The sequence below is a fragment of the Stomoxys calcitrans genome, chromosome 1 (assembly GCF_963082655.1).
Source record: "Stomoxys calcitrans chromosome 1, idStoCalc2.1, whole genome shotgun sequence".
Taxonomy (NCBI): Eukaryota; Metazoa; Arthropoda; class Insecta; order Diptera; family Muscidae; genus Stomoxys; species Stomoxys calcitrans.
In genome coordinates, this window is record NC_081552.1 from 225,763,192 (window position 1) to 225,788,614 (window position 25,423).

General features: G+C 42.1%; 2 protein-coding genes across 5 annotated transcripts in view; both read right to left on the reverse strand.

Annotated features, from left to right (window-relative positions):
* LOC106092978 (SCY1-like protein 2) overlaps positions 1 to 12,641 on the reverse strand; it is a 157,938-nt gene extending 145,297 nt beyond the window's left edge. For all 4 annotated transcript variants that reach the window (XM_059360935.1, XM_059360933.1, XM_059360934.1 and 1 more), the window contains exons 1-3: positions 12,217 to 12,641; positions 1,859 to 2,643; positions 1,360 to 1,485 (exon numbers count right to left, since the gene is read on the reverse strand). In XM_059360935.1, the coding sequence (XP_059216918.1) occupies positions 1,360 to 1,485; positions 1,859 to 2,047 (315 nt within the window). In that variant the 5' untranslated portion in view covers positions 2,048 to 2,643; positions 12,217 to 12,641. The remainder of the gene's footprint in view (positions 1 to 1,359; positions 1,486 to 1,858; positions 2,644 to 12,216) is intronic.
* Positions 2,047 to 25,423, reverse strand: part of LOC131997599 (uncharacterized transmembrane protein DDB_G0289901-like) — a 33,236-nt gene continuing 9,859 nt past the window's right edge. Inside the window, exons 5-7 of the mRNA XM_059368570.1 lie at positions 12,217 to 12,966; positions 2,150 to 2,643; positions 2,047 to 2,076 (exon numbers count right to left, since the gene is read on the reverse strand). Of these exons, the coding sequence (XP_059224553.1) occupies positions 2,047 to 2,076; positions 2,150 to 2,643; positions 12,217 to 12,966 (1,274 nt within the window). The remainder of the gene's footprint in view (positions 2,077 to 2,149; positions 2,644 to 12,216; positions 12,967 to 25,423) is intronic.

Here is a 25,423-nt window from a genome sequence, read left to right on the forward strand (position 1 = left end):
CGCCGTTCGAACTCGGCTTTAAAAAAGAGGCCCCTTATCATTGAGCTTAAACTTGAATCGGACTGCACTCATTGATAGGTGAGAAGTTTGCCTCTGTTCCTTAGTGGATTGGGCTGAGGGGCAAAATTTGTATTTTTTACTGTCCGTAAAGATGTTCACACTCAACGTCCTCGCGCTAGCACCACACCACCTCAAGCATTACCTGATCGCCCAGATCTCTGCCTGCAGCACCGTTTTATGGTCAGACAGTCTAAAACTGATGCAGGCCGCCGTAGCGCATGGACAAAATTTGCATTTTTTATTTGCTTTACAACCCGAGGTGGTGGGTATTCAAAGTTCGACCCGGCCGAACTTAACGCCTTTTTACTTGTTTTTACTAGTTTTTTCCGATTTCACCCACTGTACCTCAACGGCTTGTTGGCATACACCGATGACTTGATGCGGCCCCTAAGAAAATTGTCTGGAGGCGTCAAAACGCACGACCCATTCGGCCATTCCTCTGAACCATTTCTTGAGGTAATACGCTCATCAAACTTACTATTCCAGAAATCGATTGTAACGTGTGCTGTGTAGCTTGTGGCACCATTCTGTTGAGACGTCTAGGTCGTCTAGGTCCATATCTTTTAGTTCAGGCGACTTAGCCATGTCCGTCCGTCTGCCGAAAGCACTCTAATTTTCGAAGGAGGAGAAGGAACTCTCTCTATTGTTGTATGACGGTTGGGATTGTATAAGGATCAAATCGCTTTATGTTTCATATAGGATCTGGACTTTAGTCTTCTTCGGCCCAATTTTCAGACCCCTAGGATAAAGTCTGTCCTTTGTCGCTTTCAAGAACCTTTTGCAGAGCTGAATTGGATTCCTGCATATGATATGCCATGTGTTTCTCTGTCCTTAAGCCAGGGGACATACAATTTATCCATTTTTTTTCTTTGCAAGTCGCCTATGCACTTCCAATGCACCAGGTCCACTCTTCACCTTGTTGAAAGCTCCTCTGATGCCAGTACACACCTCAGTTGTGTAAAACTTGTTCGCATAGGACCCATTTAACTTATGTCTAGCCAAAGCACTAAACAATTTAATTTAAATCTAATTCCAAATCACTTTTATTTTTTCTTTTCTTCTCTTTTTCTCAGAAACAACTGAAATTCCAGACCCTGAGATGTTGCCAATTGGAACGAAGGTAAGTTCAATTCTCCTCAAACTCTTGTTCCAAAAAAAAAAAAATAAATAAATAGACTTAAGTTTTAATGCCGTTGCACAAATTCCTCAAATTTTATTATTCATCAGCAATAGGTTCTCAAAATGTCAGTCTCTTAGCTACCTCTAACTTCAGGGTAGTGTTGTTGTTTCTGCACTTACCTTGGGATGCCGGAATCTTTCTAAATTTTTCACAGAATTTTTTAAAATTTCCGTTATAGTTTCTTTGCGTCTCGGTTTGTGCAATTTTTCAGCAATTTTCTTCTCGAATACAAATACCGAGCATTCCTGTAATGGAGAGGAAAGAAGCATAGCAAGAGAAAATAGACACCATTACAATGGAAACAAGAGTGCAACATCAAAACAATTTGTAGAATGTCAGTCAGTTAGTCAGTCAGTCAGTCAGTCAGTGGTGTTGGAGGACAACAGCAGGGCCATCTGTCTAAACATCGTTAGCAAGTCTCGTTATCATAGTGTGTATGTGTGTGTGTGTGTGTGTGTGCGTTTGTCTGTGTTTGCGTCCTTTTTATTTTATCTAGATGCCCGGCCATGTCCATGTCCCTGTCCAAGTCATTCATTTACTCTCTCTGCAAAAACCTCAATGAATTTGTAGTTAGTAGCCAAATGCCGCCTACACTCCATCTCCCTTCTGCCTACCTACCTTTCCATCATTCTTTCGATGTCCCTCGTGAATTCTCCATGCCAGTTCGGGGCCAGCACATGCCACCTGCTTGCCGATATCGAAATACTGTTTAATGGGATTGCCATCGATGACGGTCTGTTGAGTCACCGGTGTGCTGCTGGTGTTCTTGAATTTAGAAAACATTGTTCCTGCTGGCATACCATCCATTAATTTTGAAAAAACATTCGTAAAACTGCCTTGACGTCGAGGCCCCACACCGCTCGTCGATGATGGTGAAGCAACTGCAACTGTGCCACAACTTCCGCTTACACTGCCGCCACCTAAACTAGCACCTGCAGCTACACTGGAGCTGTTATTACCACTACTGTTGATGTTAGTGCTGTTTGTCTGGTTATTGCTGTTTACACTGCCACCACTGCTGCCTAGACCAACTCCGACAACACCAGTAGCACTACCAACGCCTCCACCAGCACCACCACTTGCACTACCCGCTCCCACTCCTGAATAATTGACACCAAGATTGCTGCTATTAAATGTACTGGGTGTTTGTATGTTATTGCAATAAATGTTGCTGCCACCAATGCCGCCCACAAAAATGCCCGGATTTGCTGCACTCAAATCATTGAGGCCCGCTTGCGAGGGAAGACGCTGTCTCAGAGGAGTGCTGGTACAACTTGTTGTGGAATATGAACCTGTTGATGTTGTTGTGTTACCATCCGTATAAGCCTGCTGTGATCTTGTTGTTGTTGTTGTACCCTCACCACCATCACAATGTCGTGTTGTGTCATAGCCATTCACAGTACCTGAAGCGGAGAGAGAGAGAGAGAGAGAGCGAAAGAGAGAGAGAGAGAGAGGGATATTAATTTGAAATTTAAAGTTTTTGAAGGCAATGTTTCAGTTCTGAAATGTTTATACCCTACACAGTACAGGGTATTATAAGTTAAAGCATTTGTTTGCAACACCCAGAAGGAAGGGAAATGGACCCATTGGACGATCGACTCAGAATCACTTTCTGAATCGATTAGGCCATGTCCGTCTGTCTGTCTGTCCGTCTATCCATGTTAATTTGTGTACAAAGTACAGTTCGCAATTTTCATCCGATCGTCTTAAAATTTGGTACAGGCATGTCTTGAGTCCTAGAGACAAGGCCTATTGAAACTGAAGAAAATCGGTTCAGATTTGTATATAGCTTCCATATATATGTTCGTCCGATTTGCAGTAATAAGGAAATAAAATGGCCATTTGTTAACCGATTCTCTCGAAATTTGGCAGAAAGGGTTCTCTCCTGACTTTCGACTTTAATGGCGAGTTTCATGGAAATCGGTTCAGATTTAGATATAGCCTTCATATATGTATATCGCCCGATTTTCACTCCATGTGCCACTGCAACCGCATTTATTGACCAATCTTGCCCAAATTTTGTATAACGCTTTTCTCACCGACTACCACAATACCTGAGAAGTTTTCTCGAAATCGGTTCAGATTTGGATATAGCTCCCATATATATGTTCGTCCGATTTGCAGTAAAAAGGCAATAAAATGGTCATTTGTTAACCGATTCTCTCGAAATTTGGCAAAAAGGATTTTCTCCTGACTCTCAACCTTATTGCTTGGTTTCATCGAAATCGGTTCAGTTTTGGATATAGCTCCCATATATATGTTTATCCGATTTTGAGAAATATTGGAATAAAATGCTCATTTTGCAACCAATTCTTTCGAAATTTGGCAAGAACGATTTACTTATGACTCTTAATACTACTGGTCAATTTAATAGAAATCGGTTCAGATTTATATATAGCTCACATATATATGTTCGTCCGATTTTGAAAAATATTGAAATAAAATGCTCATTTGTTAACGGATTCTTTCGAAATTTGGCAGGAAGGGGTTCCCTATGACTCTTAATATTACTGGAGAATTTCATGGAAATCGGTTCAGATTTAGATATAGCTCCCATATATATGTTCGGCCGATTTTGAGAAATATTGCAATAAAATGCTCATTTGTTAACCGATTCTCTCGAAATTTAGCAGAAAGTATTTTTTGGTGACTCTCGCCATTAATGATGAATTTCATAGAAATCGGTTCAGATTTAGATATAGCTGTCATATACGTATGTCGCCCGATTTTCACTTCATGTGCCACTGCAACCGCATTTATTGACCAATGTTGCCAAAATTTTGCACAACGCTTTTTTTTACAATTGTCACAAAATCTTAGAAGTTTGGTCGAAATCGGTTCAGATTTGGATATAGCTCCCATATATATGTTCATCCGATTTTTGAGAAATAATGCAATAAAATGCTCATTTTTCAACCGATTCTGTCGAAATTTGGCAGGAGAGATTTTCTTCTGACTCTTAATATTAGTGGTGAATTTCATAGATATAGCTCCCATATATATCTTCGTGAGATTTTGAAAAATATTGGAGTAAAATGCTCATTTGTTAACCGATTCACTCGAAATTTGGAAGCAAGGGGTTCCCTATGACTCTTAATATTACTGGTGAATTTCATAGATATCGGTTCAGATTTAGATATAGCTGTCAAATATGTATATCGCCCGATTTTCACTCCTAGAGCCACTGCAAGCGCATTTTTTGACCAATGTTGCCAAAATTTTTCACAACGCTTTTCTCTACAAGTGTCACAATATCTGAGAAGTTTGCTCGAAATCGGTTCAGATTTGGATATAGCTTCCATACATATGTTCATCCGATTTTTGAGAAATAATGCAATAAAATGCTAATTTTTCAACCGATTCTGTCAAAATTTGGCAGGAGGGATTTTCTTCTGACTCTTAATATTAGTGGTGAATTTCATAGAAATCGGTTTAGATTTAGATATAGCTCCCATACATATGTTCGTCCGATTTTGAGAAATATTGCAATAAAATGCTCATTTTTCAACCGATTTTTTTCAAAATTTGGCAGAAAGGATTTTCTGGTGACTCTCGCCATTATTGGTGAATTTCATAGAAATCGGTTCAGATTTAGATATAGCTGTCATATATGTATATCGCCTGATTTTCACTCCCAGAGCCACTGCAAGCGCATTTATTGACCAATGTTGCCAAAATTTTACACAACGCTTTTCTCCACAAGTGTCACAATATCTGAGCAGTTTGGTCGAAATCGGTTCAAATTTGGATATAGCTCCCATATATATGTTTATCAGATTTTGAGAAATATTGCAATAAAATGCTCATTTGTTAACCGATTCTCTCGAAATTTATCAGGAGGGGGTTCCCTATGACTCTTAATGTTACTGGTGAATTTCATAGAAATCGGTTCAGATTTAGATATAGCTGTCATATATGTATATTGCCCGATTTCACTCCTAGAGCCACTGCAAGCGCATTTATTGACCAATGTTGCCAAAATTTTGCACAACGCTTTTCTCCACAAGTGTCACAATATCTGAGCAGTTTGGTCGAAATCGGTTTAGATTTGGATATAGCTCCCATATATATGTTTATCAGATTTTGAGAAATATTGCAATGAAATGCTCATTTGTTAACCGATTCTCTCGAAATTTATCAGGAAGGATTTTCTCTTGACTCTCGATATTACTGGTTAATTTCATAGAAATCGGTTCAGATTTAAATATAGCTCCCATATATATGTTCGTCCGATTTTGAGAAATATTGCAATAAAATGTCATAGAATGTAAAAAATCAATTGTTAACCAATTCTTTCGAAATTCGGCAGGAAGTTTTTTCCTGCGACTCTCGACCTTACTAGTGAATTTCATAGAAATCGGTTCAAATTTAGATATAGCTGCCGTATATGTATATCGACCGATTTTCACTCCTGGAGCCACTGGAAGCGCATTTATTGACCAATGTTGCCAACATTTTGCATATGGCATGTCATAACAAAATCACCAGCTCATTTCTTAAACTCAATTCTCCAATAAATTTTAAAAAATTATAGCATTTTTCAAACAAAATGTTCAAATCACTTCATTTCCCAAACTTTGCCATTGTATTTCCATTTGTGTTACCCTGCAATAGTTTGCCTTACACAGTTTTGGTTTACACGTTTTGGTAGTTGCAAGTCTCCACGCAATAGTGTCGCTGCATTTGCCATCATTTGATATTCATTGGACAAAGTTCTCATCCGTACTGCTGCAGGTCCCGCCAAACCAACTTCAGCATCATCAACAACAACCAACAGACATTTACACACACTTGGCCAACAGATATGATGGAGCATTTTGTGGTCATAAACTGTAAACTTAATCTTGTACATAGACATTCCCCAAGCTGCAATTTTGCACGTTTTGAAATTCAATGTCATTGAGATGGAAACTCGTAGTGGTAAAGTAGAGAACATTGCAATTGGACAAGCTTTAATGCGTTGCGATGCAAGGACTTTTGTTGACAACTTCTTGAAACAATTTTTGTAGTAATTACAATTTGTAGTTGCTTTTGGTGGTTTTTTTTTCTGTTACTGGAATAAGAATCCAAACTGGAAAATTGCTTTTGGGTTTATGTATGAAACGAGAAGTAGTGGTAACAAATCTGATTGGTTTAACTCAAATGTGTGCTAGGATTTTATGTGCTGCTCCAAACAATTTTTGAATTTGTGGAAGAATTTTCAATGAAAATGTTTGATCAGTGCAATAAGCTTAAAAGGAGAATTTTTGATAGCAAAAGTTTATTTTCCACTGCAGGGGTCTTCACAAAATAATTTTTTCAAAGACGAAATTTCAGAAAAGTAACCCCTTGAGAGAATACTTCTGTCAAACATCCCCTAAAGTGAAGATTTCAATAAAATATTGTCTAGAGACAAAATTTTGCTTAGGACTAGTCATTAATCCGCCCCATGCCATTATGGACATACACCCAATCCAATAATCGGCTTGTTGTGCGCTCTAACTACCAAAAAAGTAACCTCGAACAAGAAAATCTTTGTTAGGAATTCCGTGCTATTTAAAAAATCCTCAGTTGGTTTCCATGCAAGTTGGTTCATGTCTGGTATAGTGTCCCCAACTAAGTGCCGGTCTCTTTTAGCCACGAAAGCCGGGCAATGACATAGGAAATGCTCCAACGTCTCATCATCTTTCCTCATGTCCTACACATGCTACCACTTGCCGCACAGATTTTGCATAAGTGAGCTCGTAGTCCTATGTGTCCCGCTATGAAACCGAAAGCTATACTGACCTCCTTCTTACTTCCTTTCAGTAATAGCCTCGTCTTCTCACGATCTGGAACTCCCCATAGGATTTTCGCCGTCCTACCAACCGTTTCGGTTTTCCACAGGGTTACTCGTGCTCATTCGTCGCCCACGCCCTTAATTGGGCCTTCGTCGACCCGAAAGGCTTTGGGTTAACCATGTTTATTGACGGCATTTCTCTGACCTTCACTGCCAAATAGTCTGTTTCTCATTCCCAGTGACTATGCTATGGCCCGGCACCCAAACGATGCGGATTGTGCCATCCTCAGAGAAGGCGTTAATCTCCTTCTCACATTGCAAGACTGTTCGTTATCTTACCGTCCTGGTTGGCCTGTACACTGTCCGTAAAGATGTTCATACTCGACGTCCTCGCATGAACACCACACTACCTTACACATTTCGTGATCGGCCGTATCTCCACCTGCAGGACCTTATATTGGTCAGGTAGTCTAAGACAGATCTTAGTCCCTGGGCTCTCAAACGTCTACCTGAACGAACTTGCAGCTTATTCCGCTGCTAGAGATTTGAAGATATCTGCCACCAAATTTTTAACCAAATTGTTCTGTTGTGCTACAAATACGCGGACCATTAAGGGGACAGAGTGTCCCCTAGAGGGCCTGTCCCTTAGCGGGCCTGTCCCTTAGCGGGCCTGTCCCTTAGCGGGCCTGTCCCTTAGCGGGCCTGTCCCCTAGAGGGCCTGTCCCCCAGTAGGCCTGTCGCCTAGTGGGCCTGTCCCCTAGTGGGCCTGTCCCTTAGCGGGCATGTCCCCTAGTGGGCCTGTCCCCTAGTGGGCCTGTCCCTTAGCGGGCCTGTCCCCTAGAGGGCCTGTCCCCCAGTAGGCCTGTCGCCTAGTGGGCCTGTCCCCTAGTGGGCCTGTCCTTTAGCGGGCCTGTCCCCTAGAGGGCCTGTCCCTCAGCGGGCCTGTCCCTTAGCGGGCCTGTCCCTTAGCGGGCCTGTCCCTTAGCGGGCCTGTCCCTTAGCGGGCCTGTCCCTTAGCGGGCCTGTCCCTTAGCGGGCCTGTCCCTTAGCGGGCCTGTCCCTTAGCGGGCCTGTCCCTTAGCGGGCCTGTCCCTTAGCGGGCCTGTCCCTTAGCGGGCCTGTCCCTTAGCGGGCCTGTCCCTTAGCGGGCCTGTCCCTTAGCGGGCCTGTCCCTTAGCGGGCCTGTCCCTTAGCGGGCCTGTCCCTTAGCGGGCCTGTCCCTTAGCGGGCCTGTCCCTTAGCGGGCCTGTCCCTTAGCGGGCCTGTCCCTTAGCGGGCCTGTCCCTTAGCGGGCCTGTCCCTTAGCGGGCCTGTCCCTTAGCGGGCCTGTCCCTTAGCGGGCCTGTCCCTTAGCGGGCCTGTCCCTTAGCGGGCCTGTCCCTTAGCGGGCCTGTCCCTTAGCGGGCCTGTCCCTTAGCGGGCCTGTCCCTTAGCGGGCCTGTCCCTTAGCGGGCCTGTCCCTTAGCGGGCCTGTCCCTTAGCGGGCCTGTCCCTTAGCGGGCCTGTCCCTTAGCGGGCCTGTCCCTTAGCGGGCCTGTCCCTTAGCGGGCCTGTCCCTTAGCGGGCCTGTCCCTTAGCGGGCCTGTCCCTTAGCGGGCCTGTCCCTTAGCGGGCCTGTCCCTTAGCGGGCCTGTCCCTTAGCGGGCCTGTCCCTTAGCGGGCCTGTCCCTTAGCGGGCCTGTCCCTTAGCGGGCCTGTCCCTTAGCGGGCCTAAGGGACCATATCCAAGACTGTGCCACTGGCAGCAGTACCTCGCCGTCCCTTCCTTACAGGTTTCCTATAGTCGCCTTGATTATACCGCGGTGGTATGAGCTGCTCCCATCCTCAATCCATTCTCCCATCGCCTTAAATCTCATAACCGCAGTGGCTACCTCACACTTAATTTGTATGTCAATAGGTCGGATATCTAGAATAGTCTCCAGTGCCCTTGTGGGCGTGGTTCTTATTGCTCCGCCTATGTCAAGACAACATGTCCTCTGAAACTGTTGTATGGACCTTATGTTGCACTTTTTTCCATAGCAATCCAATAAACTGCTGAGGCGTGAGTAAGTATTGGTCTAATCACGCTCCTGTAGAGCCAGTGGACTATCCTCGGATTCAGGCCCCATTTCAAGCCTACGGCCCGTCTACATAGAGCCCAACATCTGTATGGCTTCCTGGTACGCTCCTGAATGAGACGCTTCCAATTTGGAATAGGTCGAACCGCCGATTTAGGTTCAGAGGCCGATAAAAGCAACATTTCTTATTCGATTTTGCTGAAATTTGGGACAGAGAGTTGTGTTAAGTCCCTCGCCATCTTTCATCAATATGGCCCAGATCCGTCCAGATTTGGATATAGCTGCCATAAAGACCGATCTGCCGATTTAGGTTCTTAGGTCGATAAAAGCCACATTTCTTATCCGATTTTGCTGAAATTTGGGACGGAGAGTTGTGTTAGGTCCCTCGACATCATCCATTAATTTGGCCCATATCGGTCCAGATTTGGATATGGCTGCCATATAGACCGATCTGCGGATTTAGGGTCTTAGGTCCATAAAAGCCACATTTATTATCCGATTTTGCTGACAGTGAGTTGTATTAGGCCTTTCGACATCCCTCGTCAATTTGGTCTAGATCGGCCCAGATTTGGATATAGCTGCCATATAGACCGATCTGCGGATTTAGGTTCTTAGGCCCATAAAAGCCACATTTATTATTCGATTTTGCAGAAATTTGGGACAGTGAGTCCCTTCGTTAGATCCTTCGACATCCTTCTTCAGTTTGGCCTAGGTCGGTCCAGATTTGGATATAGCTGTCATATAGACCGATCCTCCGATTTAGGGTGTTAAGCCCATAAAAGTCACATTTATTATCCGATGTCGCCAAAATTTGGTACAGTGAGTTGTGTTAAGACTTTCGATATTATTTTTCAATTTGCCCCAGATCGGCACAGATTTGGATATAGCTGTCATATAGACCGATCCTCCGATTTAGGGTTTTAGGCTCATAAAAGCCACATTTATAATCCGATGTCGCCGAAATTTGGTACAGTGAGTTGTGTTAAGACTTTCGATATTATTTTTCAATTTGGCCCAGATCGGTCTAGATTTGGATATAGCTGTCATATAGACCGATCTCTCGATTTGAGGCCATAAAATGCGCATTTATTGTCCGATTTCGCCGAAATTTGGGACAGTGAGTTGTGTTAGGCTCTTCGACATTTATCTTCATATTGGACTAAATCGGTCTGGATTTGGATATAGCTGCCATATAGACCGATATCTCGGTTTAAAATCTTGTTCATTAAAAATCTTGTTTATTACACCCATCACGATAGGATGGGGGTATACTAATCTAGTCATACCGTTTGTAACAAGTCGAAATATTTGTCCAAGACCCCATAAAGTAAATATATTCGTGATCGTCTCGATATTCTGGGACGATCTATCCATGTCCATCCGTCCGTCTGTCAAAATCATGATAGCAGTCAAACACGTAAAGCCAGCTGCTTGAAATTTTCCACAGATGTTTACTATAGATGTAGGTCACTGGGGATTGCAAATGGGCCATATCGGTTTACATTTAGATATAGCTCCCATATAAACCGATCTGCCGAACTTCTTCTTGACTTCTTGAGTCCCTGGAAGCCTCGATTTTCATCCGATTTGGCTGAAATTTCGCACACAGCGTTCTGTTATGATTTCCAACAACTATGACATATACGGTCAAAATCGGTCTTTAACCTGATATAGCTCCCATATAAACCGATCTCCCGCTTTGACTTCTGGAACCCTTACAAGCCGCAATTTTTGTTTGACTTGGCTAAAATGTTGCATGTACGTCCAAGTACGGTCGGAATCGATCAATAACCCCTTATAAACTGATTTCACGATTTGACTTCTTGAGCCCTTAAAAGCCACAATTTTCGTCCGATTTGGCTGAAATGTTGCATGTAGTGTTTTGCTATGACTTCCAACAACTCTGGCTAGTACGGTCCGAATCGGTCTATAACCTGAAATAGCTCCCATATAAACCGATCTCCAGATTTGACGTCTTGAGTCCATGCAGGCGACAGTTTTTATCCCATTTGGTCCCATACAAACCAATCTCCCGATTTTTTCTTGAGCCCCTGGAAACTTCAATTGTCATCCGATTGAGCTGAATTTTCGTATGTGATGTTCTGTTACGACTTCCAACAACTCTGTCAAGTACGGTCGGAATCGGTCAATAACCTCATATAGCCCCCTTATAAATTCATCTCCCGATTTGACTTCTTGAGCCCTTACAAGCCGAAATTTTTGTCTGATTTGTTTGAATTTGAGCATGTGGTGTTCTGTTACGACTTCCAAGACGTGTGCCAAGTACGGACTAAATCGGTCCATAACCTAGTATAGCCCCCTTATAAACCGATCTCCCGATTTGACTTCTTGAGCCCTTAAAAGCCGCAATTTTTGTCCGATTTGTTTGGATTTGAGCAAACAGGGTTCTGATATGACTTCCAACAACTGTGCCAAGTACGGTCTAAATCGGTCCATATCCTAGCATAGCTCCCATATAAACCGATCTTCCGATTTGACTTCTTGAGTCCTTACAAGCCGCAATTTTTGTCCGATTTGTTTGAATTCGAGCATTTAGTGTTCTGTTACGACTTCCAAGACGTGTGCCAACTACCGTCCAATTCAGTCTATAACTTGATATAGCTTCCATGTAAACCGGTCTCTAGATCTCCTTGCTCGGTTCCTAGAAGCTTTAATTTTTGCTGGTTTCACAAAAGTTTGGTATGTAGACTAAAATTATGCCCTTGAAGGGGCATAATCCATGGTGGTGGGTTCGCAAGTTTCGTTGCGTACGACGCTACCCGTTCCCACATGGCATTTTTTACCAGTTTTTTCGATTTCCTCTCACTGTGTGTGTCGCCAGCATTAGCACAGGGGATAACCATCGCTGACAATTTTGTTGTGATGTTCTCGTCAGAATTCAAAGCCAGGCATTCAGAGTCATAGGCGAACATGCTAACCGCTGCGCTATGGTTTTAACCTCAAGATCATTGCACATCACATTTGTGAACAATGCATGATAATCGTTTCAGCTGAAACTATACAGGATGCCCCACCAAAAACGAACACAAATTGAGTTGTATCTAAAATTTTAAATATATCCACATGGGTTGGCATCACAAGTTCATCTTCGCTTGTTCCTACTTCCAAGACCACCCCACCCCAATTATAACTCGACTTACCCGTTCTACTGCCATCAAGACCGCTTGTATAACTACCGCTGTGACCAACCCCAGCACCACTACTACTACTACTACTGCCGCCAATCGAAGAGAACTTATTCGATGAATCACCGTAAATACTGCCACGCTTAAACCGTGCCTCACCAAAGGATCTGGAACCGTATTGCTGTGGAGCTTGTTGTTGCACTACATCACCACCACTACCAGCGCCACTGCTGCTGTATAAGCTCTGAAACTGCTCTGCCGAGGCTGTGGATGAACGACTTGAAATAACTCCAATGCCGCCGCCGCCGCCGCCGCCACCACCACCACCAACAACACTGCTGCCTACACTACCACTGGCACCGCTGGTGCTGACACGTCGTTCCAACTCGTCGGGGCAATCGAACCGCGAATATCTTCTGGTAGCTGTTGTAGTCGCCGTGATTGCAGCTTTTGTTGACGAATTGCTTGCAACAATTTTGTTACCCAAATGCTTTTGTTGCTGTTGTTGTTGTTGCCCTAATGCACTGCCACCACTAGTTTGGGCCAGAGGCGAAGTATGATGATGCTGATGGGATAGAAGACGATGAGAAGGTTGTTGCTGCTGCTGCTGCGTAGGCTGTTGCAGGCTATCTAAAGTTTCATGATTGCTAGAAGAGTGTAGCGGCTCTGGTTGTATGTCAACACCGAAAGCCTGATATGTGGATGATGATGCCTCCTCCTCGACCTGTTCATGTGGTTTATGGATGCGTGTTTGCAAGATATGCTCTTTTAATTTTTTCCAATGTAGCGCTATTTTGACAAATTTCACTTAATCAAGCCCCTAGCGAAATGTGTATGGTTTTGTTGCTGTTGCTGGACTTGTGCTAGCTGAGCCTTTGTGGCAAATGAAGCCGTGCAGAAGCAGTCCTAGCCTCCAGGGATCGATTGTTGAATTGCGTTGTTTTGCTCTATTTTGGCCAAAGGCTTTTGGGCTGATGTCCACACACTGAATGAAGGACCTCTCTGTATGTGGTCAATCAATGAATTATTTATTGAATTGCCTCTAGATGTGCGTGCCTGAGTGTTTTTGCTGGTGGGTTGATAGCACCCCACTGCGTATAGGAGAAGAGTGCGTTGGCCTGTTACTGTTCTATGATTAAAACTGAATGTTGTTACATGCAATTCAATGCTCTCTTGCATATGCACACTCACACATTCACACTTATGCTCGAGTTGCCAGCAATGCAGTTTGCCTGGGTATTGTCTGTGTAAATGTATGTGTGGCCTTATTATGGTCTCATGGGGTTTCACAACGAAATTTCGTTAAAAGTTTAACTTTAATTGACGCTTTAGTAAAAGTCGATGTACTCTCATCTACCTTTGCAGAGAGTTTGGGCGGGGGGGGAGGGAGTTTCTGTTGATATTAGTACGGTTTCAGTGGGTATGGGTGTTTGAGTTTGTTCTACTTTTAGCTGCACTTGTTGCTCTCACCAAGTCTAGGGGGTATTGGGTGAATTTTTTTGTTGTGGTTCTTGTTGATGTTGGTCGGTGTGGAGAGGGGCACTATTACGGTTGCTATTGCTGCCGGTGATGAAGTTTGTTTGCTTGGTCGGGGTCAGTTGGTTGGTTGGTTGGTTAGTTGGTATGTTGGTCTCTGGGTGTTTTTATGCCTGTTGCCTTTATTGCTATTGTTATGGGGCTGCTCTTGATGTTGTTCAATTTTGTGGCTGTAATAAAATCAAATTATGGCATTTCATTAAATCTCATTGCATTCATTGGTTGGTTGGTTGGCTAGCTGGCTAGCTGGCAGGCTGGCTGTTGAGCCCTGTGTATGCCTAGTTGGCCATGTGTGCAAGTGTGAGTGTGTGTGTGTGTAGTAGTAACCTATAGTCCTTGTTTTTGTGTGTTTTGATGTTGTTTTGTTGTTAATTTTTTCTCTCTGTTTCTTTGGCTCCCCTGTTGTTTGAAATTACTGCGTAAATGTTGTGGTTTCTGCAGTGCGTCTATATGCGATGCGTGCATGTATGTATGGGTGTGTGTGTGCGTGTGTTTGTTCGGTGTTTGGTAATTGTGTTTGCATTATGGCTTTTGTAATTTGGGGTTTTTGCCAATTATTGTTGTATATGCATTCAGGTACACTATTATCTCTGTGCATAGTGGTCAAAGCAATTTTATGGTCTATGCAAATGACTTTCTGTTGAAATGTGTTTTTAGCTCTCCAATGTTTTATTTTTTAATTGTTCAATTTCCAGTGCTGTTTTTAAATTTGCACTTTACGGAAGCTGTGTGAGATGTAGTCGAAGCTATTGATTAAAAAGGTTTTGCAATGGCTTAAGTAGGCATCGAGTTTGGTCGAGCGGTAGCCTATATTCAAGGAGGGCTAAAGTGTTATAATTTTGGACAAAAAAAAAAAAAAAACTTAAAATAGTTGCATTGTGAGGAGGAAACATTATAATAGTAAAGGTCTGGTTATGCTCTCGTAAATGTAGTGTAAATGTAGAACAAATGTATCGTAAATGTTAAGAGGCAATTAGGCTTATTACCAAACGTAGCATTTGACATTTCAAACCAAATTTTTTCAAACAAAACCACTAACGAAGGGCAAAAGTCGGTCGGTGCCGACTGCATAATACCCTACACCTAACCTACAAGTACAATGTGGTATCTATATCCAATTCTAAACCAATTTTGATGGACCTCGGCTAGCAAATATGTTCAAACTGTAAAAACTACAGTTGACAAATGACAAGATTATGGCAAATTACCCAAAATCAGACGAACATATGAGAGCTATATCTAAATCTGAACCGATTTCGAGAAAACTTCTCAGATAATGTGATAGTCGTCGAGGAAGGCGTTTTGCAAAATTTTGACAAGATTAATCAATTAATACGCTTGCAGTGGCTCTTAAAGTAAAAATGGGACGATATACATATATGACAGCTATATCTAAATCTGAACCGATTTCAATGAAATTCACCTGTGATATTGAGAGTCTTAAGAAAATCCTTCCTGCCAAATTTCGAGAGAATCGGTTAACAAAAGACCATTTTATTGCAATATTTCTCAAAATCAGACGAACATATATATGGGAGCTATATCTAAATCTGAGCCGATTTTGACCAAAATCTATGTGCATTGTGGTAGTCATCGAGGAAAGCGTTGTGCAATATTTTGGCAGGATTGGTCAATAAATACGCTTGAAGTGGCTCTTAAAGTGAAAATCGGGCGATATACATATATGGCAGCTATATCTAAATCTGAACTGATTTCAATGAAATTCACCAGTAATGTGGAGAGTCATAAAAAAATCATTCCTGCCAAATTTCGAGAGAATCGGTTAACAAATGACCATTTTATTGCATTATTACTGAAAATCGGACGAACATATATATGGGAGCTATATCTAACTCTGAACAGATTTTGACCAAAATCTATGTGCATTGTGGTAGTCGTCGAGGAAAGCGTTGTGCAATATTTTGGCAACATTGGTCAATAAATGCGCTTGCAGTGGCTCTAGGAGTGAAAATCGGGCTATATACATATATAACAGCTATATCTAAATCTGAACCGATTTCTATGAATTTCACCAGTTATATTAAGAGTCGTAAGAAAATCCCTCCTGCTAAATTTCGAGAGAATCGGTTAATAAATGACCATTTTATTGTATTATTACTGAAAATCGGACGAACATATATATGGGAGCTATATCTAAATCTGAACCGATTTCGAGCAAACTTCTCAGATAATGCGGTAGTCGTAAAGGAAAGCGTTGTACAAAATTTTGGCAAGATTGGTCAATAAATGCGTTTGCAGTGGCTCTTAAATCGGGCGATATACATATATGACAGCTATATCTAAATCTGAAACGATTTCAATGAAATTCACCAATAATGTCGAGAGTCGTAAAAAAATCCTTCCTGCCAAATTTCGAGAGAATCGGTTAACAAATGACCATTTTATTGCATTATTACTGAAAATCGGACGAACATATATATGGAAGCTATATCCAGATCTGAACCGATTTTTTCCAATTTCAATAGGCTTCGTCTCTAGACCGAAAAACATGTCTGTACCAAATTTGAAGACGATCGGATGAAAACTGCGACCTGTACTTTGTACACAAATTAACATGGACAGACGAACGGACAGACGAAAGGATAGACGAACGGACAGACAGACGGACATATCTAAATCGAATCAGAAAGTGATTCTGAGTCGATCGGTATACTTATCAATGGGTCTATCTCTCTTCCTTTTGGATGTTACAAACTAATTCCCTATAAACCATGTATATACCCTATACCACAGTAGTGGTGTAGGGTATAAAAAGATTTGAAGGTGAGAGAGATCTGATGTCGAAGAACTTCAGGCATAACTCAAGGGCAGGTTGGAGAAAACGGCCCTCCACGCAGTGATGCTTGAAGTTAAGACGTCTCTCCAATTGAAGGAGTACGCAATGGCGGCCTCCTCGTATATTGAGATGGCATTTAATAACGAGGAGATGGGTGGACAGTCACCGTCACCAACTGAGCCGCACGGGGAGACAGAAAACGGTCAAGTTTCCCTTCTGGACACTATGGATGCGGTGGACAGACTGGGGAGGTTTCAAGTTTCAGGAGACAGGGACTTTATTATGACTATACTGCAACACACACAACATTTCCGGGAGAGCAATGTGCCATAAAGATACACGCAAAAGCAATTCCGGGGTAGATCCCTACCCTACCCTACAGTTTTCGAAATCAGTTGTTATTGATGATGTTGTAGCCATATTTGTATGTGGAGATAGTGATTCTCTTCAAGCTCGTTCCGGTCACCGATCGCCGTGGAAACGTTATGGTCATTGGTTATTAAAAGACACCAATAGATCGCCTTGTAACATCCAGTATTCAGTAAGAGCCCTTGCCGCCCGGCCTATTACGGAGACTCTCCATTCGATACCGCTCATTGTCCGCGACTTCAATTGCACCTACTTCGTATACAAAGCCTTTCAGTAATCGCAACCTGTGGACATTTCAGCGACATGGGACAATACATGCGCCTTTTGTGGCCCCAAAACCTAAAACCGAGAGATCGGTCAATATGGCAGCTCTATCTAAATCTGGACCGATCTGTGCCATATTACAGAAGTATGTAAAGGGGCTTAACCTAACTCACTGTCCCAAATTTCGCCGACATCGGACAATAAAAGCGCCTTTTATGGGCCCAAAACCTTAAATCGAGAATTCGGTCTATATGGCAGCTATATTCAAATCTGGACCGATCTGCGCCAGAATGAGGAAGGACGTCGAAGAGCCTAACTAAACTCACTGTCTCAGATTTCAGCGACATCGCACAATAAATGCGCCTTTATGGCTCCAAAACCTAAAACCGAGAGATCGGTCTATATGGCAGCTATATCCAAATATGGACCGATTCGTGCCATATTGCAGAAGTATATCAATGGGCTTAACTTTACTCACTGTACCGAATTTCAGTAAAATTGAATAATAAATGTGGCTTTTATGGGCCTAAGACCCTAAATCGGAGGATCGGTCTATATGTCTATATCCAAAGCTGGACCGATCTGGCTCAAATTTACAAACGATGTTGAAGGGCCTAACGCAGCTCACAATCCCGAATTTCGGCAAAATCGGATATTAAATGCGCCTTTTATAGGCCCAAAACATTAAATCGAGAAATCGGTCTATATGACAGCTATATCCAAATCTGAACCGATCAGGGCCAAATTGACGAAGGATGTCGAAGGGCCTAACACAACTCACTGTCCCGAATTTCGGTAAAATTGGATAATAAATGTGGCTTTTATGGGCCTATGGCCCTAAATCGGCGGATCGGTCTATATGGCAGCTACATCCAAATATGGACCGAATTGTGCCATATTGCAGAAGTATATCAATGGGCTTAACTTTACTCACCGTTCCGAATTTCAGTAAAATTGAATAATAAATTTGGCTTTTATGGGCCTAAGACCCTAAATCGGAGGATCGGACTATATGGCAGCTATATCCAAATCTGGGCCGATCTGGGTCAAATTGACAAAGGATGTTGAAGGGCCTAACGCAGCTCACAATCCCGAATTTCGGCAAAATCGGATATTAAATATGCCTTTTATGGACCCAAAAACTTCAATCGAGAGATCGGTCTATATGGCGGCTATATTCGAATCTGGACCGATCTGGGCCAGAATGAGGAAGGACGTCGCAGAGCCTAACTAAACTCACTGTCCCAAATTTCGGTAAAATTTGATAATAAATGTGGCTTTTATGGGCCTATGACTCTAAATCGGCGGATCGGTCTATATGGCAGCTATATACAAATCTGAACCGATCAGGGCCAAATTGACGAAGGATGTTAAAGGGCCTAACATAATTCACTGTCCCAAATTTCATCAAAATCGGATAATAAATGTGGCTTTTATGGGCCTAAGACCCTAAATCGGAGGATCGCTCTATATGGCAGCTATATCCAAATCTGAACCGATCTGGGCCAAATTGACGAAGGATGTTAAAGGGCTTAACATAGCTCACTGTCCCAAATTTCATCAAAATCGGATAATAAATGTGGCCTAAGACCCTAAATCGGAGGATCGGTCTATATGACAGCTATATCCAAATCTGGACCGATCTGGGCCAAATTGACGAGGGATGTCGAAGGGCCTAACACAACTCACTGTCCCAAATTTCAGCAAAATAGGATAATAAATGTGGCCTTTATATGCCTAAGGCCCTAAATCGGAGGATCGGTCTATATGACAGCTATATCCAAATCTGGACCGATCTGGGCCAAATTGACGAGGGATGTCGAAGGGCCTAACACAACTCACTGTCCCAAATTTCAGCAAAATCGGATAATAAATGTGGCTCTTATGAGCCTAAGACCCTAAATCGGCGGATCAGTCTATATGGGGGCTATATGAAGATATAGTCCGATATAGCCCATCTTCGAACTTAACCTGCTTAAGGGCAAAAAAAAAAAGAATCTGAGCAAAGTTTCAGCTCAATATCTCTATTTTTGAAGACTATATCGTGATTTCAACATACAGACGGACGGACATGACTAGATCGTCTTAATAATCTTTTACGCTGTTCAAAAATATATCTACTTTATAGGGCCCGAAATGGATACTTCGATGTGTTGCAAACGGAATGGCAAAATGAATATACCCCCATCCTTCGGTGGTGGGTTAATAAACATTCGAATTTCTGTTGAAATTACATTTCCATTGAAAAATTTACCTACAAATCTTGTGGATATGGGATTTTCACTAAAAATGCCTTTGCTTTTTCAATTTCCATAGTTTATTTTAAAACTTTTAATTCCCATGGAGTATATTTTTTTTGCGCAAATTGTATTTTCATAGAAAATGTTGTAGGTATTTTGTTTCAATCAGCTAATAATTCCAGATTTATCTGGAAAACGCTTGGACACGTTTTACTGAGTGTGTCAAACAGCACATGACAATTTTATGCCATTATTCGACAGAGCAAATTTTATATGGCAATCCATTAGGCCACAACGCATTCAACTGCAATTCATTGCATACATGGCAATTATTTGGCATTCTTTGTTTTCCAGCTATGAGTTGGTGTGGTGAGTGCGTGAGGATGCCAACATAAACATGCCATCAAAGTATCAAATGCATGCACACATTCAAAAACACTCCCCCTCCCACACACACACACATACACACACTCACCTTTTTACATATTGTGCTACAAAGTCAATGGAGCTTATCATGTAAGCAGTTGTGGATGTCAACAGACATTAGGTGTGGACACATGGACATGTTCGATTGAGATAATTCCCACACACACACACACACAACGCACACCTAGAAACTTTCACAGAGTTGGAAAAAACTTCTAACAAAGTTTGTATCTGGAAACTTTTAAACGGACACTTTTGTGAGTAGCTTAAGTAAATAAATTTGCTATCATCTCAAATGAATTCTCCAATCGATATTTCTGTGTCATTTTCATTAGAGAATTAAATCTTGTCAAGCAAAACTTTAATGGTTAGGTAAAATATTGACAATGTGTGTATGTTTATGTGTGTGTGTGTGTGCGTGTGTGCGTTTTCTAAAGCAACTGGGGTTTATTTAATTTGCCTAACTCATTGTTGTAAGGTGGTTTAATTGGAAAAAGAGAAAAGTTGTTGAGTTTGCTACAGAAATTATCAGACACATTTTCTGACATACTAGCCGAACCGGTCCCGCTCCGCATGTGCCTTCTTTAACTTTCTAATATCTTTCTCGGGTGGAGACATTCCCGCTGAATGTGAGATCGAATGCGTGCCATTATAGCCTATGTCTGACTATGAGGCTAAACGCCTGTGTTCGAATCCTGGCTAACTTTCTAATATGTTTTTAGGGTGGGGACACTTCGCCCTGAGTGTGAATATCGAATTCGTGCCATTGTAGCCTATGTCCGCCTATGACGCTGAACGCCTGTGTTCGAATCCTGGCTAACTTTCTAATATGTTTTTAGGGTGGGGACACTTCGCGCTGAAGGTGAGATCGAATTCGTGCCATTATAGCCTATGTCTGCCTATGAGGCTAAACGCCTGTGTTCGAATCCTGGCTAACTTTCTAATATGTTTTTAGGGTGGGGACACTTCGCCCTGAGTGTGAATATCGAATTCGTGCCATTGTAGCCTATGTCCGCCTATGACGCTGAACGCAATTTAAAGCAGTAGTTATCGCCTCCTAATGCTGGCGACATTTGCGAGGTACCATGCCATGCGTGGTCATGTAAAAAATTCTCCCCAAAAAAGGTGTCGCACTGCGGCACGCCGTTCGGACTTGGTCCCTTATCATGGAGTATAGGGCGTTCCCCCAAACACTTGGCTCTAAAATTGGATATCAAATTCATTTTCCACTCTCAAATACCTTTCATTTGAGTCCCATATTGTCATAATGGGTCCAATAACCCATTTGACGTATCTTTAGGAGGAAAAGTGCCACCTGGACTGTAACACAAATTTTAATGTCATATTCGTAATCTACTCCCTAATACCTTTCATTTGAGTCCCATATGGTCGGCTAATATGCCCATTTGGGGGTATTTAGAAGCGGGGCGACCTCCCATTACTTGGAACTAACTTTTAATGCCATATTTGTAGTCTAATGCCGAATACCTTTTATTTGAGTTCCATAATGACATGAACGTCTAATATAACGGTTTAGAGGAGTTTTGGTGTTGGGGGGCCATCCCGCTGGGTACTTGGACCAAATTTTTAATGCCATATGCGTTTTCTAGTCGCCAATACCTTTCATTTGATAATCATATTGGGCTCATTTATCCACTTTTGGTTTTGGATGACGTTGTTGGTATAAGGGGGACGGACCGCCCCCATCCGATATCAAAAAATCATATAGCCTATATTTCCTTCCCGACAAACCTACACAATTTGTGAAAATTTGAACAAAATTGGTTCAGCCGAATTTCATATAGTCATAATGGTTTTTATGCCTATTTTGGACGTTTTTGGGGGGTGGGATGACCCCCTATACTTCGATCTAATTTTGTATGCCAAATTCGAAATCTACTCCCGAACACCTTTCATTTAACCCCCCATTGATATGAACGTCCAATATGTCTGTTTGGGGGTATTTTTGGGTTGGGACGGCCCGATGGGTACTTTGATTCAGATTTTAATGCCATATTCGTATTCTACTTTCCAATACCTTTTATTTGATACCCATATTGCCCCGATCAGTTCACTTTTGATTTTGGGCGGCGTTTTTGGGGGTAAGGGGGAGGGTCCGTCTCCCTTACGATATCGAAAAATTATATAGCCTATGTTTCCTTCCAGACAAACCTACACAATATGCGAAAATTTGCAGAAAATCAATTCCGCCGTTTATGGGTCTATACGGAACAAACAAACCGAGTACCATATAGCCATGATTGGCGAATGTGCCCATTTTTGGGAGTTTTTGTGGGTGTGAGGTGACCCTCTATACTTCGAGATGAATTTGTATACCAGATTCGTACTCTACTTTCCAATACCTTTCATACTACTTTCCAATACCTTTCATTTGATACCCATATTGTCCCGATCAGTCCACTTTTGATTTTGGGAGGCGTTTTGGGGGTAAGGGGGAGGGTCCACCACCATCCGATACCGAAAAACTATATAGCCCATGTTTCCTTCCAGGCAAACCTACACAATATGCGAAAATTTTGCAGAAAATCAATTCCGTCGTTTATGGGTCTATACGGAACAAACAAACCGAGTACCATATAGCCATGATTGGCGAATGTGCCCATTTGTGGGAGTTTTTGTAGGTGTGGGGTGACCCTCTATACTTCGACATGAATTTGTATACCAGATTTGTTATCTACTCCCGCATACTTTTCATTTGATACCCATATTGTCTTTATCGGTCCACTTTTATTTTTGAGTGGTGTTTTTGGCATAAGGGGGAAGGCCCGCCTCCCCTCCGATATCAAAAAATTGTATAACCTATGATTTCTTCCAGCCTATGTTTTCTTCCTTCCATTGACCAGAGGTTAGCATGCCCGCCTATGACGCTGAAAGCCTGGTTTCAGATCCTGGCGAGAACATCTGAAAAAAATTTTCAGCTGTGGTTTTACCCCTCCTAATGCTGGCAACATTTGTGAGCTACTGTACCATTTGGTATGGCAGCCATGTAAAAACTTTTCCCCAAATTGGTGTCGCTCTGCGGGACGCCGTTCGACTAGAAAGGAGGTGCCTTAGCATTGAGCTTAAACTTAAATCGGACAGCATTCCTTGATTTGTAAGAAGTTTGCCGTTGTTCCTTAATGGACTTTTCATTGGGAAATTTGCATTTGCATTGTCTCCATCGGTCCACTTTTGATTTTGGGTGGTGTTATTGAGGGTAACAGGGGAAGGTCCTCACCCTTCGAAAATCATCAAATTATGTGTCCTAATGCTTCTTTGAGACCAAATTCATAATCTACTCTCGATTAAGTTCCGTATTGTCATTATCATACAATATGCCTATTCGAGGATTTCTCGGGCCGCGTACAATGTGGGACCGCCCACTTTGTATTTGGACCCCCACATTTGGACAGTCACATTTTAATATCAAATTCGTAGGCTACTCTCGAATACCTTTCATTTGAGTCCCATATTATCCTTATCGGTCTACTTTTCATTTTAGTTGGTACTTTTGGTGATAGGGGGAGGGTCCGCCCCCTCCCTATATCAAGCAATTATACAGCCTATTGTATCTTCCGTCTTGAGGCTTCTAGGGTCTCAAGAAATCGAAACCAGGGATCGATTTATGTAGGGGTTATATCACTTTATAGACCGATTCGTCTCATACCAAGGCGGTTTTGGGCTTGGGGCGGGCCCCTCGGTACTAAGGCGGTTTTGGGCTTGGGGCGGGGCGGTAGTTATTTAATATCATATTCGTACTCTACTCCCCAATACCTTCCATTTGAATCCCATTTAGTCCCGATTGGTCAAGTTTTATTTATGAATTGTGCTTTGGGGTTTAGGGGGAGGGTCCGCTTGCCTTCCAATATTAAGAGATTATCCAGCCTATTGCTCCTTCGAGACTAATGTACACAATCAGCCAAATCTGGTGAAAATTGAGGCTTCTAGGGTCTCAAGAAATCGAATCCAGGGATTGATTTATAAAGGGGTTACATACATTTATAAACCGATATGGGCTTGGGGCGGGCCCATCGTACTCTACTCCCCAATACCTTTCATTTGAATCCCATTAAGTCCCGATTGGTCAAGTTTTATTTATGAGTTGTGCTTTGGGGTTAGGGGGAGGATCCGTCTGCCTTCCAATATTAAAAAATTATCCAGCCTATTGCTCCTTCGAGACTAACGTAAGCAATCTGTCAAACCGGATGAAAATTGAGGCTTTCGGGGGGCTCAAGAAATCAAATCCGGAGATCGTGTTATATGGAGGCTATATCAGTTTATAGACCGATTGGGATCATACTTGGCATGGATGTTGCAAGTCGTAGCTGAAGTCTTTGTGACAAATTTCACCCACATTGAAAGCAAATTTAGGCCTCTGGGATGTCAGACATCGAACCTAAGGATGCTTTACGGGAAATGGGACAGGTCCGAAACCTGTCCTCTTGTCATAGGGAACGGTCCCAGTTCTCGTCACCTTACATGGAAAAATGTATCACTTTTATAAGGGTTTATCGCTCGAGATGACGAATTGCCACCATTTTAACACTGTAGGATAGGTCCTAGGACAGTTCGAAAAGGATAAGTATACTTTGCAATTATGGCTAGATCGGCTCAGAATGTCGAGAGGATCCAAAATATATATACTTTATGGGGTCGCAGATCAATATTTAGAGGTATAACAAACAGAATGACTAGATAAGGGTACCCCCCATCCTAGGATGGTGGGTATAAAAATACCATAATTTTTCATTGAAAATTTGAGGTTTTGCTCCACTGTGCTAATGTCTCTCATTTAAATAAACACATTGTTCCAGTTATAATATTTCATTTCTGTGTGTAAACACAAGTAGCAAACAAAAAAAAAATACTAAACTAGGAGCGAAACGAATATAAATATTGATAGCTTTGTCTGACCGAGTAACCTATCCCAAGGAGCTCGAGGGAATTTTATTACCATATTTTTACGTTATGACCTTTTAGCAATTTGGATACTTGGCAATAACCAGGGGATTTTTTTCTTTTTGCTAAAAATACTCTTTCTTGTTTTTTTTTTTGCTTAGGTTGCTGGGTCTTCGAGTGGTTGAGGGCGAGGAAAGACAAAAGTATGCAAATATTAAAACTATTCCTTGCTAGAATGCGCATCTGAGTCCTCAGCGTCACGCTATACTAATGGCATAGTAAAGTCGTTTTACACCCACCTAAAAGCAGCATGGTTGTGAATACCAAAATGGTTGATACTAAAATATAATGTTGTGGTAATATTTTAGAAAATGTTGTTGTACTCTATTAGAAAGGAAGTGTGTTATAACCAGGGGAAAGTTTATGTCCCCATGGATTTTCCATACAAATTTCAATGTCCCGTCTGGGGAGGGAGGGAGAAAATTTAAAGTGAGAGCATTAGGTATTAAAGAACGAAAATATTGCATACATTGAAAAAAAAAATTTTTTTTCTAATTTTAAGGTGATGATGTTTAAAATGGGAGCATTAGGTATTGCAGATCGAAAATATTGTTTCAAAGATTCGAGCCAGAGATTAGCTATGTGCATGAAGATAAATTCCGAATTTAACCAGCAGAGACACATACGGCTT